At 40.1% G+C, this 19,328-nt stretch overlaps 1 protein-coding gene across 5 annotated transcripts; it reads left to right on the top strand.

Annotated features, from left to right (window-relative positions):
• Nucleotides 1-209: 209 nt before the first annotated feature.
• On the top strand, nt 210-14,515 carry LOC121328735 (mitofusin-2). 5 transcript variants are annotated; one of them, XM_041273743.1, is made up of 19 exons: nt 210-315; nt 555-603; nt 3,172-3,320; nt 3,702-3,837; nt 4,499-4,661; nt 7,162-7,286; nt 7,876-7,984; nt 8,169-8,276; nt 8,369-8,522; nt 8,754-8,821; nt 9,121-9,242; nt 9,391-9,517; nt 9,781-9,885; nt 10,169-10,271; nt 10,505-10,725; nt 11,142-11,297; nt 11,530-11,726; nt 12,330-12,464; nt 12,724-14,515. In XM_041273743.1, exons 3-19 carry the CDS (start codon nt 3,206-3,208, stop codon nt 12,791-12,793), a joined length of 2,214 nt encoding a protein of 737 aa, XP_041129677.1. In that variant the 5' UTR covers nt 210-315; nt 555-603; nt 3,172-3,205; the 3' UTR covers nt 12,794-14,515. The 5 variants fall into 5 exon arrangements, with proteins under 5 accessions (XP_041129677.1, XP_041129673.1, XP_041129676.1 ...); XM_041273739.1 differs by having other exon boundaries at nt 211-315; nt 3,142-3,320; XM_041273740.1 differs by having other exon boundaries at nt 247-271; nt 3,142-3,320.
• Nucleotides 14,516-19,328: the final 4,813 nt, after the last annotated feature.

The raw sequence follows: 19,328 nt of genomic DNA, 5'->3' as shown, positions 1-19,328 counted from the left end.
TATGAAAGGTGCATTTTTGTTTTTCATTGCATTAACTGACATAGGCATTAGCGACTGAAGGTTTATAGGCAATACATGCATTTATTTAGTTTGAACATGAATTTGAAAGCAGAAATAGAAATCTGTGTTGAACAAATGCCCCTCACAAAGATGGAAACTGTGGGCAACACAAACGAATTAGAATAGCTGGCTGTCGCTTGTGTGACGATTACGGCCCAAGCGGGAGCTATCCAATGACGTTGACGGGTGGTATGGCGGCCGGGAATTGAAGGTGAAGGAGGCTGATGGGTCTGGTATCAAATTAATAATAGTCAGGTATATAATCCCATAAAGTACATTGGAAATAAAACCGTACAAGGGAAAAATAATAAGCACAGCAATTAGAAATAACAAACAACGTAAAAGCATCTGTCTTGAGAGAAAGCGAAACTGAAGAGGCGTGGTGTCCACATTCACACGTTAAATATTATATAATTCTGCGGCGGGCTAGAGAATTGCGTATATTTATTGATATTACAATTAATAATATTTTTTTTTTTAACATTAACGAGCAGCAGTGGTGGTGCAACATGCAAGACATGTGAACAACGCTTCAACCTTAAGGTAATGCAATTGCACATATTGTGTTGTGTAATAATACTGTAATAAATACATGTGCAATACGTGTGGGGCACCTGTTGCTTTGGGCTGTGTCTTTGGTTTCAATGTCATTTCACGACGTTTCGTTATTATCTTCGACTGCCTCTAATCCAGGACAGGCCAACCTAGTATGTTATTTATTTATTTGTTATTAAACTATATAATAATTGATATATATATATATATATATATATATATATATATATATATATATATATATATATATATATAAATATCGGTGCTATGATGATAAAGCCTTCATTAGGGTAAAGTCTTTCAGTTGTTTAAAGGACAGATAAATTGAAATGGTTAACGCATCCCTACTTCCAGAATAAGGTCTTCTCTTGGACTGTAGATATTACAGATCTAGACTGATCAAACATCACTGCTACTAGGTTTTTTTTCCAATGGTGTAGATTACAGTGACCAGTATAATATATGTCTTTTTTTGTTGGTAACATAATAAAAGCATTATCACTATTATAGATTTATTATTACATTACATTTCATTTATTATTATCCATTCGCTAGGCGTTCATTGCACTTCATACAGATAAAACTTCTCCCTGAAACTGTGCCAATTTTATGTTTTAAGATAGTTAGCTATGTTAAGCCTCCTTTATTTGGTAGAGACTTCGAGTATCCTTTTCCTTCCAGTAGAGAGGATTCCTTGCTTGTTTACATGACCAGGCATCCTGATTCCCTTTTACTGGCCAGCTGTCATTCTGAGCTACATATTCAAACAGCTTGACCATTCCTGTATGTGGGTGAAAAGTCGCTGACATAGTGTTTCACATGAGGTTTGCCCTTGAGCACTCAAGGCAGCCTTCATTACAATACCATGTTTGCCCAAAAATCAACCAGACTTACAGGAAAGGTGACATTTAAGCACAAATACTAAATACTTTTATATGGATAGATAAGCTGTTTTTATTTAGATTATACAATTATCTGAGCTGTAACGTCACATGATTGGTTTTCTGTTTCAATTTATTCTTCTGCTGTATGATGTTGACCCTTTAACGCCCACACATTTTTTAAATGAGACAAGCTATTTTATGTAACTAGATTCCGTTTCTTGTACAAAACTATCCTAACATTTGGGAAATGTTGGTGAATGTTTGTTATCGTGCATTGCCTCGCAGTACTGTAGTTCTTGCCAAAATTGAAGGGAGGTGGTGTCTGGTCGCCTTGCAACAGCAAAACAGAAGGCAGTGCCTGTGAAACTGTCCAGACCAGTTGAAGGAGGGTATTGGAGCTTGTGTAGACATGCTGTAGTTGCTGAACCTCTTGTTCAATAGAGAAAGACACACGTTCGAGAACACCACTTCTCCAAACTGTTGGTGTTTCTGCCTGCCTGCACTATTTGTACACGCTAGTCCTGCTTTGCGTGGCTGGGTTTAATGGGAATAGTGTGTGATTAGTGTGTAGGACCGTCACTCATTCAAAAGAGTGAATGGGCGGCAGCTAAGGATTGCAAAGACAAAACAGAAAGAGCTGTTTACAAATTTTACCGATTCTCCTAAAGAAGAAAGTAACCTTTAAGGTAAGGCGTGTTTATAATTACCTGTTGAACTCTGCTCTCGTTTTTTCAGTCGCTGCTGGCTAATAAAAATGGATTTAGCGTGCAGCTGATTAGTAAAAAGGAAAAGTGAAACTTCAGATGTTTGAAGAATTGCAAATGCTTTAAGTTAATTGACAGTACTGACTAATTACAATAGGTAAGCCTGTACATAGTCTGAGTTTCAATTTGTGATAATCTTTTCTGTAAAATCAGAAATACAATATAGAACTTAGATGCTACATTACTACTGTGAATGTCTGGGGAGGATTTTAGGGTAATGGGAAATGGCCGCTAATACAGTATGCAGTCTGTGTGACCTCTTGGACTGCATTGATAGACAGCTGCCAGAAGAAAACTGTTTAACCAGCTAGCGTTTTGAAGGTGACTTGTCCGTCAGTTAGAACTGACGTACTGCACTGTTCTAAGCCAGCAGCAGTGAGGTCTCTTTCATTGAAAATGCTATTTACTACAGCTGGTGCAGGATGATTACAGTTGTGTACTGACACATTGAAACAGCGTTCCCTGTTGTCTGATCAGATTTAGTAAGAGCCTGCTTGTTCACATTGTTGGCACTTGATATTAGATGTTAGGACTGCTTCTCTCCACCTATGCCAGAGGGCTTTTATATTCTTGTGGCTTTCCCATTTTTAGCCTTTACAGCACACTGGCAGCATCACCTGGGTGGATACTGTGCTGATCTACTTTTGCTACAATCCCCTTGAGATATATCTATATATATATATATATATATATATATATATATATATATATATATATATATATATATGTGTGTGTCAAGGTAGTTGCATGTGAACAGGGAATTCCACACCAGGTTTGGTTCCCTTATAACCAAAATAAATCCGGACTTAAAAGAGCTGCTGTTACTTGATGGGAATCAATCAGTTGCGTTTTCAGTTGTTCTTCTTTGTGTTCTCCAGCGCAATGTCCCTGATGTTCTCACGTTCCAGCTCCACTGCTATCGGCAAAAAGGACAAGAGACACATGGCAGAGGTGAACGCTTCCCCCCTTAAGCACTTTGTCACAGCAAAGAAGAAGATCAATGGCATCTTTGAGCAGCTGGCTGCCTATATCAAGGAGAGCTCAGCTTTCTTGGAAGGTAGGAGTTGTGCACGAGAATCCTTGCCTATTGAAAGTGCCACAAAATAACCGGGGAAATGACAGTATTAAGCACATTAGAGGTGCAGCTGTTCAGAGTGTTAAAACACACGGCGTTCATGAGGACCCCATCCTACCATATGGCCAGTTGTACTGCAACCTCTTCTTGGCGCTATAGACAACATCTCAGTCCCCTTTTAATAGGTTCAGAGGGGAGGCCAATTCATAGTTGTTCTTAGTACAGTGGAGTAATATTGTACAATGTGTTAGCAACGCTAGTATATTGTTCTCGGCTTTTGTGTGTGACAGTCTGCAGTGCTGTGTGTGGATGCCCTTTGTTTACATTGGCCGCTTCTGTTTTAATTGTTTTTTCTTTCCACAGAAACGTACAAGAATGAAAAACTGGACCCTGTTACCACGGAGGAACAGGTGCTGGAAGTGAAGGGGTACCTGTCCAAGGTCGCTGGAATCGGAGAGGTTTTGGCAAGAAGGCACATGAAAGTAGCCTTCTTTGGCAGGTATACCTGACAACAGAGGAAAAAATAACATGGCAGAAAACAGTGTAATCTGTTTAAAGCTGACACAATTGACTGTTATTATTAAATTGTAAATACCCTAGAACATTAAACAGACTTGGAAAGGCACAGACTATGCCAAATTTTAACAAACACCAAAGAGGATGTTTTTCTCGTGTTTAGATTTCAAGTGTGTCTTCCTGGGTTCGTTTCTTAGGTTCCGTGCTGCATTCCTCTGGTTGTGCAGAACCACAAATGGAAGGTTTATTTTGTTGTGTTGCCTAGCGACAGTCTTGTGAGAGCCATGATTGAGTTATCTTACGATTGTATAATTAAATAAATGGTTAATTAACAGAGCACTAAGCTCTGTTTTAGCTTTAATTACAAAATGAAATACACTGTAAAATAATAAATAAAATAAGCTTGACACAAACGGCAAAGTAAATAAGACTCCCCATTGCACAGCAGTTTCGCCCGTTCCAGGTTTTACGAGCTAGACTAGCCATAGGTAACAAGCTCGGGTGTGTCTTATTAAACTCCTAGTAAAAAACAGGAATGGATCAAGCTGCTATTCAATGGGAGTCTTGTTTCAACCCCTGCACAAAGAGCTTTGCATGCCACAGGTTCAAGAGAACAGCTTCTCTGACAGCTTGTCTCTCTGTAGGACGAGCAATGGGAAGAGTTGTGTGATCAATGCCATGCTTTGGGATAAAGTCCTGCCATCTGGTATTGGGCACACCACCAACTGCTTCCTGAGAGTGGAGGGGACTGATGGAAACGATTCCTACCTTCTCACTGAAGGCTCAGAGGAGAGAAAGAGCATCAAAGTGAGTATCTATATATCAGTTATTAAATTATTTCTGGTGATTGGTTTGAATTCATTCAGGTCCAGTTACATCTTGAATATATACATACTGTACAGTAGCAGTATCCATACCAATTCACTGGAGAATTACACACAGGACATTCTAGAATACTTCAGTATTTTGAAAGCAGGTTTTGACTGCACTTCTAGATTCATCTATACCATGACAGAGGGATACTTGACTTCAAAAATTAATGAGCGAGCCAGCGGTTCTCTGATCTCTTAACGAGCTAGCCAGTAAACTCTTAAAATAGCAACCACTTGTTCTGCTTATCTCTGCGGGATGACTGCAAGAGATAGTGCCAAACTGAAAAATCCTCCTGATGTTTTTTGGTTTTTAAATGACTTCACAGAGCAGACAATTACAATGATCATAGGGTGGTTTGCTGGAGTTTTGCTATTGTGTTCAAATACAGTCAAAATTCTGCTGCAGCAATTACAAATATTACTGTAATAAGAAGTAACGTAAACAACACCACACATTAACAGCGTTACTCTCATTTATTCTAAGTAACCCAAGCGGTAATCACAGTTACGAATACAAAACAGTCTGTCACGTTTTAAACATTTTCAAACAAATGGGGTCGAATGACAAATAAATGCGTAATTGAACTATAAATCAATAAATTAGGCCTGTATGGTATATTACAATTGTGAAACTATGCCACAGTTCAGCTACAATTTCAATGGCAGCGGTGTTGTAATTGCAGTTAATTATGAGGTGCACGATTGACTCCAGGTCGGATGCAGAGTAAGACTCCCACAGGGATCCGATTGCTAACCCTGGTTATTTCTGTACCGGATGCTGCAGTAGATCCCTGCTAAAACACTTTTTTTCAGGAGAAGCCAAGCGGGACTGTTTTTGTGGAGATGATTGTAATTCCAGATGTTTTCAGTTTTAGAAAGAAGTTGTAGAAACAATTTAGTCAAAAGGAAGCAGATTTACAGAACTTTCCAATTGGACCTGCACATTCGTAACGCTGCCATGTTAGCTTATTAAGATTGTACTTAATTACAGTGTTCCAGAAAGAGGGGCCAAGTTCCCAAACCATGTCAGGCAAGCATAGTCCAGTCCAGGTTTTGCAAAACCTGCTTAAACGAAGTTGATCCTGTACAGTTTAGTTTGATAATGGAAATTGGAGGGGTGGTGGGTATTTCATCTTGTGCTGGACTGATCTAAACACATGTGTCTGAGCCTTGCCCTTCCAATGTGGGACGTGCACTGCCAGGGATGTAAATTAACCAGGGAATCACCTGACCCAAATGCTGTGCTCGATGTTAAGGGTTTGTATCCAACGGGGAGCTTGTTGTTCCAGTAGCAAGCTTCTAAAATTGGATTTACTGCAGCTTGCCAGCTGTACGTGTGCCACGCAGTCTGTTAGATACATTACCAGACCTTCAGTCCTTCTCGCAGTGCAGAGCTTGCACTGTGGCTATACGCAAGGATGGGACATTTCAAATTAATAAAAATAAGGAATTTGTAGGTTTGAATTTTTTTCTTCTTCTTCATTTCCCTTGCTATTGTATGGTGTTTGCATTTTTCTTTAAAATTGCCTTTACCTGGGCTTGAGTTTGTCTGGAGTGGAGTGCCAGGTCTGAACAACCTTCCTTCAGTCCTTTTCAAGTCATGTAACTATGTGAACTTAAAGCTAATTCCCAGTCCTCTTTAACTTGCAGTACAACATATATATTTTTTTTTAAACTGTCAAGTACCTTTTTTTAAATAAAACAGATGGGTTTGCTTTCCGCATACGTGATAACAATTCAAATCTAGATTGCTCGTGACAGGCATCTCAATACAGTCAGACAGCTGATATATTGATCTCTTAAAATAGTGCTGTTACAATGTGAAGTGTGCAGCGGGGTGTCTGAAGCCTGGCTTCATTCTGACGCCACTATCGGCTCTGGCATTCCTGGAATAGCAGCTACAGCTCAGCTACAGCTGAAACCTTTCTGCCGAACCCATTTACACACAACAGACGTTACTCCTAGTTTTACTGCTGTCAGGTTTAAGAAGTGTTTGCACCCTCTAGAGATAGTAGCTTTGCATTTAAACACAAAGGTTGTCATAGGTGTTCCTTTGGATACAGGGTGACGCTAAGCAATATCATTGGAAAATGGATTAAAAAAACATACTAGACCAGATCTTTACATCGAAACGGAATTCTAAAGTTAAAGTGTGTCGATGGTCTACTAAGTGAATAGTTTTACCTTAAAACAAAGTGCAAACAATGCAGGCATGCTTTTGAGTGAAAGATGCAAGCAGCTGTCTGCTCCACGGCTTGGTTTGACTTCACAGATACCGGTGTGCACATATCATGTCATCTCCATTGGGAATACCTGCTGGCCTCTGTTTATTAATCAAAAGGGGGGGGATGTTGGTTAAGAGAGAAAGCACATGAACTCATAGAAAGAGTTATAAGGAATCTTAATGGCGCTCTCTCCATGCTTGTGTTTGTTAGACAGTGAACCATCTGGCTCACGCCCTCCATCAGGATGAAGACCTGGACGCAGGCAGCCTGGTGTGCGTCATGTGGCCCAAAGCAAAGTGTGCCCTGCTCAGGGACGACCTGGTGCTGGTCGACAGGTACAGTAACACCGGGTTTTAATACCAGGAGTGTTTGCACGTCCTTGTACCTGACTGCGTGCAATTTGAAACAAGATTATTCAGAGCGCTTGTTAAATTATTTATTATTTTCATCTGGTTTATTTAGAAACACTAGAGATTTTGGGCAATAAACAAGTAAGATCACGCTGGGTAAACAAGGTCCTTGTGAAAACACTAACTTTCTTTAAGTTCTGTTCGTAAAGACTGACTGACTCCACACACTGCTTGTTGATTCCTGGAAATGCAAACTAATCCGTTCATTAGTCCTACAGTGCTTTTTTTTTGAAAAAAAGGAAAGAACAGTAGGATTTTTTTTTTTGTAATTCTCAATTGCAAGGTCTTTCTGCAGTGGAATGAGGATTGTTTTTCTCATGCACATCACAAAGGATTATAATCTTAAAATAAAATTGAAATTGATTTTGAATTTTAGATCGCTTTACATTTAATTGGGGTTTCAGGGATTGCAGAATATGTGTGTGAAACGGTGGGTATTACTGTTTTGAATGCAGTAAAAACGTGTTTACTTCTGTAGTTGTAAGCTTACCTACATACACGTGTTTAATTGCAGTCCTGGTATTGATGTCACCACTGAGCTGGATAGCTGGATTGACAAGTTCTGCTTGGACGCTGACGTCTTTGTGCTGGTGGCAAACTCTGAGTCGACTCTGATGCAGACGGTAAAGAAAATTCTTAAAACCCGGAAGCTGGCATGCAAAGCACAACCCCTGTGCAACACAGTTTCACTCTTCAGAAATGTACATTGACCCTAAATTTAAAACAACAAACGTTGCTTTTTAGACAGTGCCTGTTTTGTCGCGAGCCAGCTGAGTTTTACTGTTCCCTTTTCTTTCTTTCATTCAGGAGAAGCAGTTTTTCCACAAAGTGAACGAACGGCTGTCGACTCCAAACATTTTCATTCTGAACAACCGCTGGGATGCCTCGGCCTCAGAGCCGGAGTACATGGAGGAGGTGAGACTGGAGGGGCTTCGCTGGAAATGCAGCGGGCTGGCTGCCCATGTGCTTCCGCTTCATCTCAAGCGCTCGCGTGTCTGTTTTTGCAGGTGCGTCGGCAGCACATGGATCGTTGCACCAGCTTCCTGGTGGATGAGTTGAAAGTAGTGGACCGTGCCCAGGCCAGTGATCGCATTTTCTTTGTGTCTGCTAAGGAGGTGCTGCAGGCAAGGATCCAGAAAGCTCAGGGAATGCCTGAAGCAGGTAATGCACAACTGAAAATATAATTGTGTGTTTTTTTATTGTTCAATAGATAGCTTCACATTAATTTATTTACTTTTCCACCAGTTGAAAAGTCACTGTCAGGTGGTTAGTACTCAAAGGGAGCCGGCAACTAGGATTCTTCAGGCTTGGATGGACAGATGGATTCTGATATTGGGGACAGTATTTCTCTTTGCATACGCTATGTTGTAATGTGGCTGTTGTGTTTTAAAGGTGGTGCTCTGGCCGAAGGTTTTCAAGCAAGAATGTTTGAGTTTCAGAACTTTGAGAGGAGGTTTGAGGTCAGTAAGCAAACAAATAATATTCTACATGTAGAGGTGTTAGTTGTGTCTGGGGGGGGGGTGAACCCACATATACATTTAGCAACCAGTTTAAAAAAAACAGTGAAATGCTAACCTAGACCTACCAAGGCAGAGTAAAGCCTTTGGTTGTTTATATTTTGGTATCTTTAGGCTGCCATAGGTTTGTAATGTATTTAAGCATCATGCAATGAGTTTAGAAAGACTAGATGCTTTTAATAAGATGACAACCCAAAAAAAAAAAAAAAAAAAGTGAATTTGCTCTGTAATTTGTTTTGAAGGAATGTATCTCCCAGTCGGCGGTAAAAACCAAATTCGAACAGCACACTGTGAGAGCGAAGCAGATTTCGGAAACGCTGCGGCTGATCATGGATTCAGTTCACATCGCTGCACAAGATCAAAGGTATGTAGCGTCTCTTCGGCTAGTGGAACACATCATCGTGTCATTGTGTGGTAATGCGTGTGCTGTTGAAGTCTAGATGAAACCAGCCGGGTAGGAGTACAGTACCTGTTGACTTCATGCAGACTTGCCTTGCCTATGCGTTTTACAGGGTTCATTGTATGGAAACGAGGGAAGAGCGGCAAGACAGGATGGAGTTTATCGACAAACAGCTGGACCTGCTGACGCTGGACTGTAAGAAGAAGATTAAGCAGATCACAGAGGAGGTGGAGAAACAGGTAAGAGGGGGAACAGACGCACTCCCCTGTACTGTAATCTAAATACTCGGAAAGCACTGCAACCAACCTCCCATTGCATTGCTGTCTGAGCCATTCCATGTGCTACTGTCAGCTTAATTGCACTGTGTAGGCAAGAGGCTGGTTGCGCTGGCAAGGGTTGCTGTGCAGTGGGAGTTTTATCTGGGATTTTGATTTTGTTTTGGGGGATTGGGCATACACAGCTTCTTTTTTGCCAGTGTAAGCTATAGATGTTCTGTTTCTAGGTCTCGAATGGCATGGCGGAGGAGATCAGAAGGCTGCACGTTCTGGTGGATGAATTCCACGTGGACTTCCACACTTCCCAAGTGGTTCTCAAGGTTTATAAGAATGTAAGTGTATTTTCTGTCTGTGGTGGCTGCAGTTTTCCTTTCTCCAAGTTTAAATCCCTCTTACCTCTGCCTCCCTGGTGCCCTCAGGGCTTCTGTTTTAGTGAAGTGTGTTCCAGACCTGACCTATATCCAGTCTGCTGAAGTACAAGCACCCTGCTTGGAAAGCAACCGGCGTTTTAAGATTTCCAGATACTTTGAGAGCTCGATCTGTAAATAATCTTCTGCTGTGGATATGTCTGGCATTTGTTTGTAGCAACACAATCGCACTCCTTGTGCCTTGCAGGAGCTCCACAAGCACATCGAGGAGGGTCTGGGAAGGAATATATCTGAGCGATGCTCCAATGCCATCACCACTGCTCTGCAGACAACACAAGCAGAAATGATAGGTCAGCCCTCCACTAATCTGTAACTATTGTTCTCCCATTGGGGACAGCAGCATGCTGGATTGATCTACAAAAAATATAATATATATATATATTATATATTATAATAGAATATAATATCCCCTACTGTAGGCATTCTTGCTAGATAGTATCCATCACCTTGGTTCAGGGTAGCTGATTATCTATCTTGTGTCAGAAACGATTGCCCAGTAGTAACAGTGATGTTGGCTCTGCAGAGGGGATGAAGCCTCTTCTGCCTGCCCCAATCCGGGACCAGGTGGACATGCTGGTCCCCCGGCAGTGCTTCAGCCTCAGCTACGACCTGAACTGTGACAAGCTCTGCAGTGACTTCCAGGAGGACATCGGCTTCCACTTTTCTCTGGGCTGGACCATGCTGGTGAACCGTTTCCTGGGGCCGAAGAACACGCGGCGAGCGCTCATGGGATACAGCGACCAGGTGCGGCCGAGCGGGCTCCATTATTAGACACACGTTCCTGTGAAAGACGCATGTTTTACAGTGGGGCAGTTTCCACCTGATCAGTAGGAGTGTTCAGTTTTTAACTGTAGCAATGAAACACTCAATGGTGGCTTGTTTAGTAAAACTAAAAGCAAATCCTATGACGAATGTATCAATTAGAAGTCTTTCTTTAGAAGACATTGAGATAGTTTTAGTTTAAATGTTATAGTTTGTTAATAATTGCTCAGATTTTTACCTGCCAGAGTAACTCCGATTGTGAGGAGGAAACAGATTAAGGTTACACATTAAATTGGCACAATGGGATTTTTGTGCTATATAAGAACAATATAGAAGGAATATAAAACTCAACCTGGGCTTCAGTGCACTGATCCTCCCCGTCCTCCTTGGGTCCCCAGGTGCCTCGGCCCCTAGCCATCACCCCCGTGAGTACCAGCATGCCTCCCTTCCCTCAAGGCTCGGTGACCCAAGAGGAGCTCATGGTTTCCATGGTGACTGGTCTAGCGTCTTTAACCTCCAGGACATCGATGGGCATCCTTGTGGTTGGAGGAGTGGTGAGTGATTAAGTTGATGTTTTATGATTTTTATAATTGATTATATGTTTTTTTTTTTTGCACTCTTTATTGCGTTTCATGCTGTTTGCTGTGGTGGTGTGAGCCTCTTGCCAGGCCGTCATTGTAAGTGAGAATTTGTTCAAATTCCTTGCACGCTTTGCACCGATGGGTGCCAGAAATACCCATCCGTGTGTAAACAGTGCTGACCCTCTGCTCTGCAATCGACCCTCAGGTCTGGAAGGCAGTGGGATGGAGGCTGATTGCCCTGTCTGTTGGCTTGTATGGTCTCTTGTATGTTTATGAACGAATGACGTGGACGACGAGAGCCAAGGAGAGAGCTTTCAAGAGGCAGTTTGTGGAGTACGCCAGCGAGAAGCTGCAGCTCCTTGTCAGCTACACCGGGTCAAACTGCAGCCACCAAGTCCAGCAGTGAGTACCCACAGTGTGGGGTATTACTTTGTTAAAACACTTTTTAATGCTGTTCTTCTGGTTGGGCAGTGTGGATGGCTGTGATATTGATTGATTGATACAACATTCACACTGTCATAGAGAACATTGCACAGTCATTCACACTGCCCAACCAGAACATGTGCCAGGACCCCCTTGAAAAACGAGTCGCATATCTCAAAGGTTTTTATCCTGGTTAAATACATGAATTTGAAATGCATTTGTTTAAAATAAAACATGGGTGATTGGCCTTGAAGACCACAGTTAAAATCCATGAATATAATACTCAAGCTTGTCATTATGATAAAATGTGTTCATTATACAGAATATAAAATACCATCAAATAGAGGGAACACCGCGATTTACAGCGTCTCCACAGATCTGTCCAAACCGTCTTGTCTAAAGCTGAGGAAACGCAAAGCCTGGCTTGGAACTTGGTTTCAGGAGAGTAGGTTTCAGACCACTGCATGGCAACCCAGGGGAGGCGTGGTTTGTTACAGCAAAGTTGCTTCTAACTAGGTCTCTCTTGGAAGCAGATTTCCAGCCACTGTGCCCTCAACCTAAGTCAGTCTGTCTGTCTTGCAGGGAGCTGGGGGGCACATTTGCCCAGCTCTGCCAGCAGGTGGATGTGACCCGACAGAACCTGGAAGATGAGATCAAGGAAATGAACGAGAAGATTGAACTTCTAGACTCATTGCAGAGCAAAGCCAAACTTCTTCGGTGAGAAATCATGCTCCTTATTGTCATCACCGTCATACATACAGTCCGCAGTGTGTAACGTGCACGTTCGCTTCTTTGCAAGCTTGTAGCAGGTTTTCCAAAGCCAGGGCTAAGAGTGGACTTGCAGAGCTCTTGTGTACCGGCAGGTGGTGCTGTTTTGCAACAGATGTTTCATGAATGTACTGCTTTGGATAGGAAAGCGGAAGGGAGGGGTCAGACTGTGAATGTAAAATGCATACGTTTTGTTTTTCTCCTTTAGGAACAAAGCAGGCTGGCTGGACAGTGAACTCAACATGTTCACTCAGCAGTACCTGCAACAGGGCAGGTGAGGCACTAAGGGGGGAGAGAAACCAACAATGTCTATTCCTGGGCTAATCGAGGAGAAACCCTGACTTCATGAATTCTTCAGAAACAGATGAGAAGTAGCAGAAATGTGTGTGCACTGTATAAGCTGTGTAAATGATTAACTTTCCTGCTTAGATCATTTATAAGATATTCCTTCTGCACCTTAATTTACGCTTAAAGCAATTTCATTCATGCTTTTAAAGATATAATTTATTTAACACCAAATGTCCCAAGAGCTGTCATAACATATGTCAAGTCTCTGTAGCAGTAATTCATTGCTATGACTTTTGGTACTGTACCTATAATTTATAAGTGTAAAATGCCTTTTTTTTAAATATTATAGCTCATATGTGCCACATTATGCATACATGATTTCTATGTAGTACCACACAATGGCATTTGAAAGGGAGGGGTAACTATGATTATTCCCCTTCCGTTGCAGTTAAACATGTAAGGCAGGGCAAGGAAATGTAACTGCGTCCCTTTTCAAAGGTGTGAAAAGTCACCATAACCTAATGCATCTAGCAAACATCATGTTCACACTAAGTTAGCTTGCCATTTCACTTGAAATTGAATCTAGGGTTAAATTGAGGTTTCTGCTAATGAAAATAAGCATAAATAACATGCTGTTTAGGAGCAAAGCAAATGACACAACTCGGTAGAGGGCTGCTGTGTCCTATGCAATCCCAGACACTCATCAGGGCTTTGCTGCGCAGTAAACTGCACTGTGTATTGCAACACAAATGCATGTCCACTCTGCAAAGGGTTTAGCAATATAGCTGGCTGTTAGGCATGTGACCTAGGATACACTATACCCTGTTAATAAGCAGGTAAATGAACTTTAAAAATCAGATAGGGTCGTAGTCTTTATTGCACTGAAAAAATATCCAGCAAGGGCTGTTTGTGTATAGTATATGTGGGAATAACATTTTAAGGATTGAACTGAACAGGACCCTGAACAGCCTCTCTATAGCAAGTCAGGATACAATGAGCTAAAGGGACGTGCAGTTTATATCTGGAAATGTGATCATGCCAAGAAAAGTAACGCTACATTTTTTAGTAAAATCTAGTTTGTGTGGTTCTTGTCTTTTGGTCAGTTATTTCATATTTTCCGCGAGATCTACAAGGAAGATGTAGGTATTGTCCTATTTGAATAATTGAAGAGTCAAATTGAGATCCGTCGTCTAGCCTGAGAAAGGGACGATAGTGTCTCTCTTTGGAGTGTTGAGTAAGTGCTTTCGTCGTATTTAACAGCAGAGAAACGTTGCCGCTGTTATTAAAGGCATTGATTTAAGGAACACAGAGTTGAAATGCCTCCTTATTAGAATTTACACTAGAGACCATTCGACCAACTTGAATTCTGTATTGGAGAAGGCACGTTTTGAAGTCTGCATGATGCAGTGGTGGACAGAAGCACTGCTTCCTTGCTTTTGTATCGATATACAGGTGGTGCCAATTGATTCGAATAAACCTTCAGGAAAAATGCACTTTTTATGTTTTTGCTGCTTAAGTTATTGTTTTTTTTTGTTGGTTGTTGTAACCAAGCTAAAGAAAGTGAATAATTTACTGCTTGTTGTAATGTACTGAGTCACATGTGGGTTTGATGGGTCAGTACGTTTTGAATACAGCGTGCATGTGGTTGTTATTGCAGTACACGTTGGGTACCCTCTGCATTGTAATGGAACAATAAAATTCAGACTAAATTACTTGCTTTGCATTTTTTTCCCCTTCTTGTTTTATTGTGACGGAAGGCAAACCCTGTCTCCACCTAAGGCTGTAAAAGGATAAGGGTCTAATGGAGGGAAATTTAGCTTTACACTTTATCAGATTACTTAAATACAGCTTGTGTTCTGAATAAAGAAAACAGAAAGGGGGTACTTCATGGGTTAAAATGGGCAGAATTGCACAAGAAACTAACAATGATCCTTGACATTGGTGTGGATTCTTTAGGATTTCAGAACCAGTCAGGGTAGCCTTCTATTTTACCAGCATGCTCTATTAATAATCTCCCCCCTCCCCTTGCTTCAGGGTGGCTAATTAAAGGTAGTGGATAATTAAATTTAATATATGAGCTGCCAACCTAACCAACATTTAAATATTATATATGTATATGTTCAAACATTATTCTCGGCTGCGCTTTACAATAATGAAACCTAACGTATGACACCTGTCAGGGAGTCGAAATTATAATGTAATACTTAATTAAAGGAAAAGTAATTAAAAACTCTTAACAGCATGCCAAATTTATAAAGAATTTTTTTTTTTTTGGTTTGTTTTTTTAAGAGATTTATACAGTTGCAATAGAACCAGCAGAATGAATGGCTGAAGTTTGTTGGTATGTTAAGTATTTAATACAGTCTTAACCTGATTTACAGTGTTTTATTCCAGACTGGTTCTGTTGAGGTCAGGTTACCTGTCCTGTATTATAAGATATTTATGATGAATCCATCTTTTTTGGTTGGGCTGCCAGTTTCATCATTGGTGAATGCAAGAATAAGAACACTGAATGACGTCATGGTTTGTTTAATTCTCTTCTCGATGATGTCACAAAGCTGCATTCAGCGCTGTAACCAACTGTGCGGTATGTCACTTTATTCTTCCTGTTTAATACAAGCAGAGAAACAAGGAACATGATTCCTTTGGGATGAGAGAACAAGACCTGAGGTAAGTTTAAATTGAAAGTTTAACAATGGAGAATCGCCTATCAAACCTAAGAGATCAAAAAGTAAATGAGCCAGTAGTTTAACACGTTACAAAAAACAAACAGAACATGAAGGACCTAGGATTTGTAGTTTTAGAAGAAATAAAATGAGATAATGTACAATGCAGAAGAATAAAGGAAAATAAATGAAGAGACTCAATACCACGATGATGCCTGAAAGGTTAAATAGAAATGAATCAAAAATGGTTAACTGTAGTAAATAAAAACAAATTATAAATTATTTATAATTTGGAATAATAAAATGGGAATTTTTTATTTAATTTAAATAATAAAATATAATGATATTGGGTATATTATATATAATATATAATATATATATATATATTAAACAGAAACCTTTTTAAGAACCATGTACAGTGTAGCTCAAGAATAAGGGCAGGCAAAGTTGGCCAATTCAATACAACCAAATTTGTGCTCATTCCATGTTAATTGTTTAATTGAACTAATTCAACCTTCACACGGGTCCTTGAGTGACATTCTTTAAGCAGAAAATCTGATAGAGATAGGTGTAAGGTATAATATACTGTTCTTACAACTATATATAGCTGACTTGGAGCTGACTTGGAGATACAGGCGGTCACTGTCGAGGACATGGGGAACTACATTTGCAGGATTAAGAAGGGGATTGAGTTGATAGGGGAGAATTTTGTGGAGCTAAAGGTCACCTCGCCCTACTCCAAACCAGTCATTACCTATGTCAGGCGTGATATTCACCAGCAGCAAGTGCTGCATCTCTTGTGCCTGACCCAGGGAGGGTTCCCAATAGGGGATATCCAGTGGCTAGGGCCTGGGCAGAAAGATCTGACCGATCAGTCAGAGAGTCACATCAAAGTGACGTCAGACGGGATGTACAAAATGGTGAGCGATCTGAAAATCGTTGTGGATGACATGTACACCTGCGTAGTCTCGAACCCCTGGCTGGAAAACAAAGAGACCGAAGTTATTACCTTTGTGAACAAAAACGGATGATATACTAAAAAAAAAAAAAAAAAAAAAAAAAAAAAGGGTGCAACTTTCAATTTGAATTTACTTTATCAGAATATGTCAAAAAAAAGAAAGACCGCTTTTAAAATGTTTTTTTTTTAAGGAAATATCACAAATGTGGCGGTGTGTGTGTTTTTTAAAACATTTCTTCATATTTAATTCTGAAACTTCGTGTTATTCAAACTGTATTGGTCTATAACCTATAACCTAACTGAAACCATCAGTTTACTCTCAGATTAACCTAATCTACCCTATGAATGGCTAGCAAAACAGTGGAACTCATTAGTATCCATTGGTCACAATTACTATGTGCATTTAATATTAGAGTTAGGTTTTAATTATCGTTTTTTTTTTTTTTTTTCATTCCCCTTACTATTGTAATATTTATAAGTTAAGGTAAACATAGACTTAACTACTTTGTTTTGCTATAAGGATGAGACCAGACCATGTTTAGCATTTTAACAATGTTTCCCATTTATTAGTTCCACATCCCCACATCACATTCTACACTGAACGTTATTGCTTAGATACAATACGTGTCACTAGTATTAACAGAGATAGGCAATTGATCAGATTGCCTGAACTCCTGGAGGGAGCCCTTAAACACGACCCCGATGGTCCACGATTCTAGTAGTGAAAAGCATCTCTGTCTGTATGCCTGTATGCCTGTTTTTGTTATCTTACTAATTACCAGTAGACATTTGCCATTCAGCTGTTACTCCATTCAAGTGCAACCAACCACTAACCACCCTATTTTACAAGGTTACCGTGGCTAATTGCTTACCGGATTTTCCTTTCCCATACATTTCTGCACCTGCTTTAACTCCCATCATTTCAAACTGAAGTTACCTTAGCAGTTCCACTGAAAGTCACCTCCAGCAACCTGGTTTAACATCACCAACGCATCAAAGCACACTTCAACGGATAACCATTTATCAATCGGCAGAGAAAAAATAAGGCACCCAGTTTTTCACAATGTCATAACCCTAATTATCGTCATGCCCATTACCTGAAATGCTACCATTTATAACTGTGATGTTTTACTCTTACAACAGTAATTAAGTCAGTATCTAAACGAGGACCGCTGTGCCTTCCCCTTCTCCCCGAGTTCATTTGCATGTTAATTATCATTAGCGGCTGGGGAAACAAGTCCTAAACAGCTTAATTAGCAGCTTAATCATTTTATACAAGAACTTTCTCCCTGGTTTAATACATTAGTGGCTGTTGTAATTTTTTAAGTCAGATTATCTTGGGGTGCTTCTGGTTGAAGAGGGATTTAAACTTGATCTCAACCCCCCTTTGTTCTGAACTGAGCTTTGAAAAGCTCAAGCAATAATCCGTTAGCAGTTTCCCACTTTCATTAAAAAAAAAAAAAAATGCAGAAACAATGCTGAAATTGTTTTTATAACAGAGCTGTTACAATCTTCTGCCACTGGAGGGATGCTGAGAAATAACACTTTGAAGGACTAAAACACCAATAAATGTAGTAAATCTTTTCCCTGATTACAGGACTATTGGCTATACAATCTCAAATACTTGAGCTATCTTTCATGGAAGTAAACTTTTATAGAAAACCATCAACTTACTATGAGGAACTGTTTTTCGCTTGCCGTATGCTTCGCCTGCATGGTTTCCCAGTCTTGAAAGGATAATCAAATGACAGGTAGACACAGTGAGTGGTTGTTGCATGTCAAGGATGCATTCCTCCATTCACTGTTCCTCCTGTGAACTCTATTTCTGGTATGATTTACAAAATTAATCAAAATTAAATTTACAGTTTTATCTTTATATGTGATATTAACCACAACATCTACCAGTACGTGTAAATAAATTGCACGTCACTTCAGAGTTCTAACCAACAGGAGTCGCCAAAAGTCTGCGATTAATAACTCAAAGCGTCTTTTGATGGGTTAGCAGCTATCGGGTACTCCAACCTCTCTACCATTTGTATTTTACTATTTCACACTTTAGAAATATGTATTGTTTTGTGTTGCTCATTTACCCTCTGCTGATATAAAAACAGATACATCAAAAGGAACCAAGTTGAAGTTTTTGAAAATGTAATTCCAAAGGGTATTTATAGACTGCGGCAGTGAACCCTTCATAGCGTGGCTCTGGTGGCAGTTCAAACGGAAGCTTTCGGTCTCACAGCTATGCTTTCCCCGTGGAATAGCTAAATATGAAATTATACCAGTTTTAAAAAGTACTGGAGGTCGCCTAGATCTACTGCGCCAAATGAATTGCATATCACATGCACAAAGAAAGCTTTTAAAACTGTCACCCTTGTCATGGAGCAGCATATAACAATTCAACGAAAAAGTACAAGCACTTACGCCGTACACTGCAGAAATGAATTACAATGCTGAGTTTCTCAATATTAAAGTGATGGTAGTTTAAGAATAATTTACTAAAATTACATTTGTTTGTCAAGCATTTGCTGTGTTTACGATTAAAACAGCTTTGCGGTTTATTTCTGGGTCGTGCTTATCTGCTCAAAGGGTCATAATAAATGCGCAACTTTTTGTTTTCTTAAGAAAAAAAAAAAACTTAAAACCTCTTCAATTTAACTTGACACATTTGCGTAGGTGTATTAGATACCAACAGGCAAGTTAAAATAACTGATTAATCCCTACGCAGAGGAGTTTTGAAGGCACTGACACTGAAAAAACAAGCAATTTTTCTCATTAAATAAAGCAGGAACGGAGGCCCTGTGCGAGAATGTCTCATCAGGCGGCATGGGGGGGGGGGGGTAATTGCTTTATTTATCGTTAAGTAGAATTATGGGCTGTTCCTGAAAGCTACTGGGAGCCTAA

Source organism: Polyodon spathula, chromosome 16 (assembly GCF_017654505.1).
Source record: "Polyodon spathula isolate WHYD16114869_AA chromosome 16, ASM1765450v1, whole genome shotgun sequence".
Lineage (NCBI taxonomy): Eukaryota > Metazoa > Chordata > Actinopteri > Acipenseriformes > Polyodontidae > Polyodon > Polyodon spathula.
This window is presented reverse-complemented; position numbering and strand designations above follow the sequence as displayed.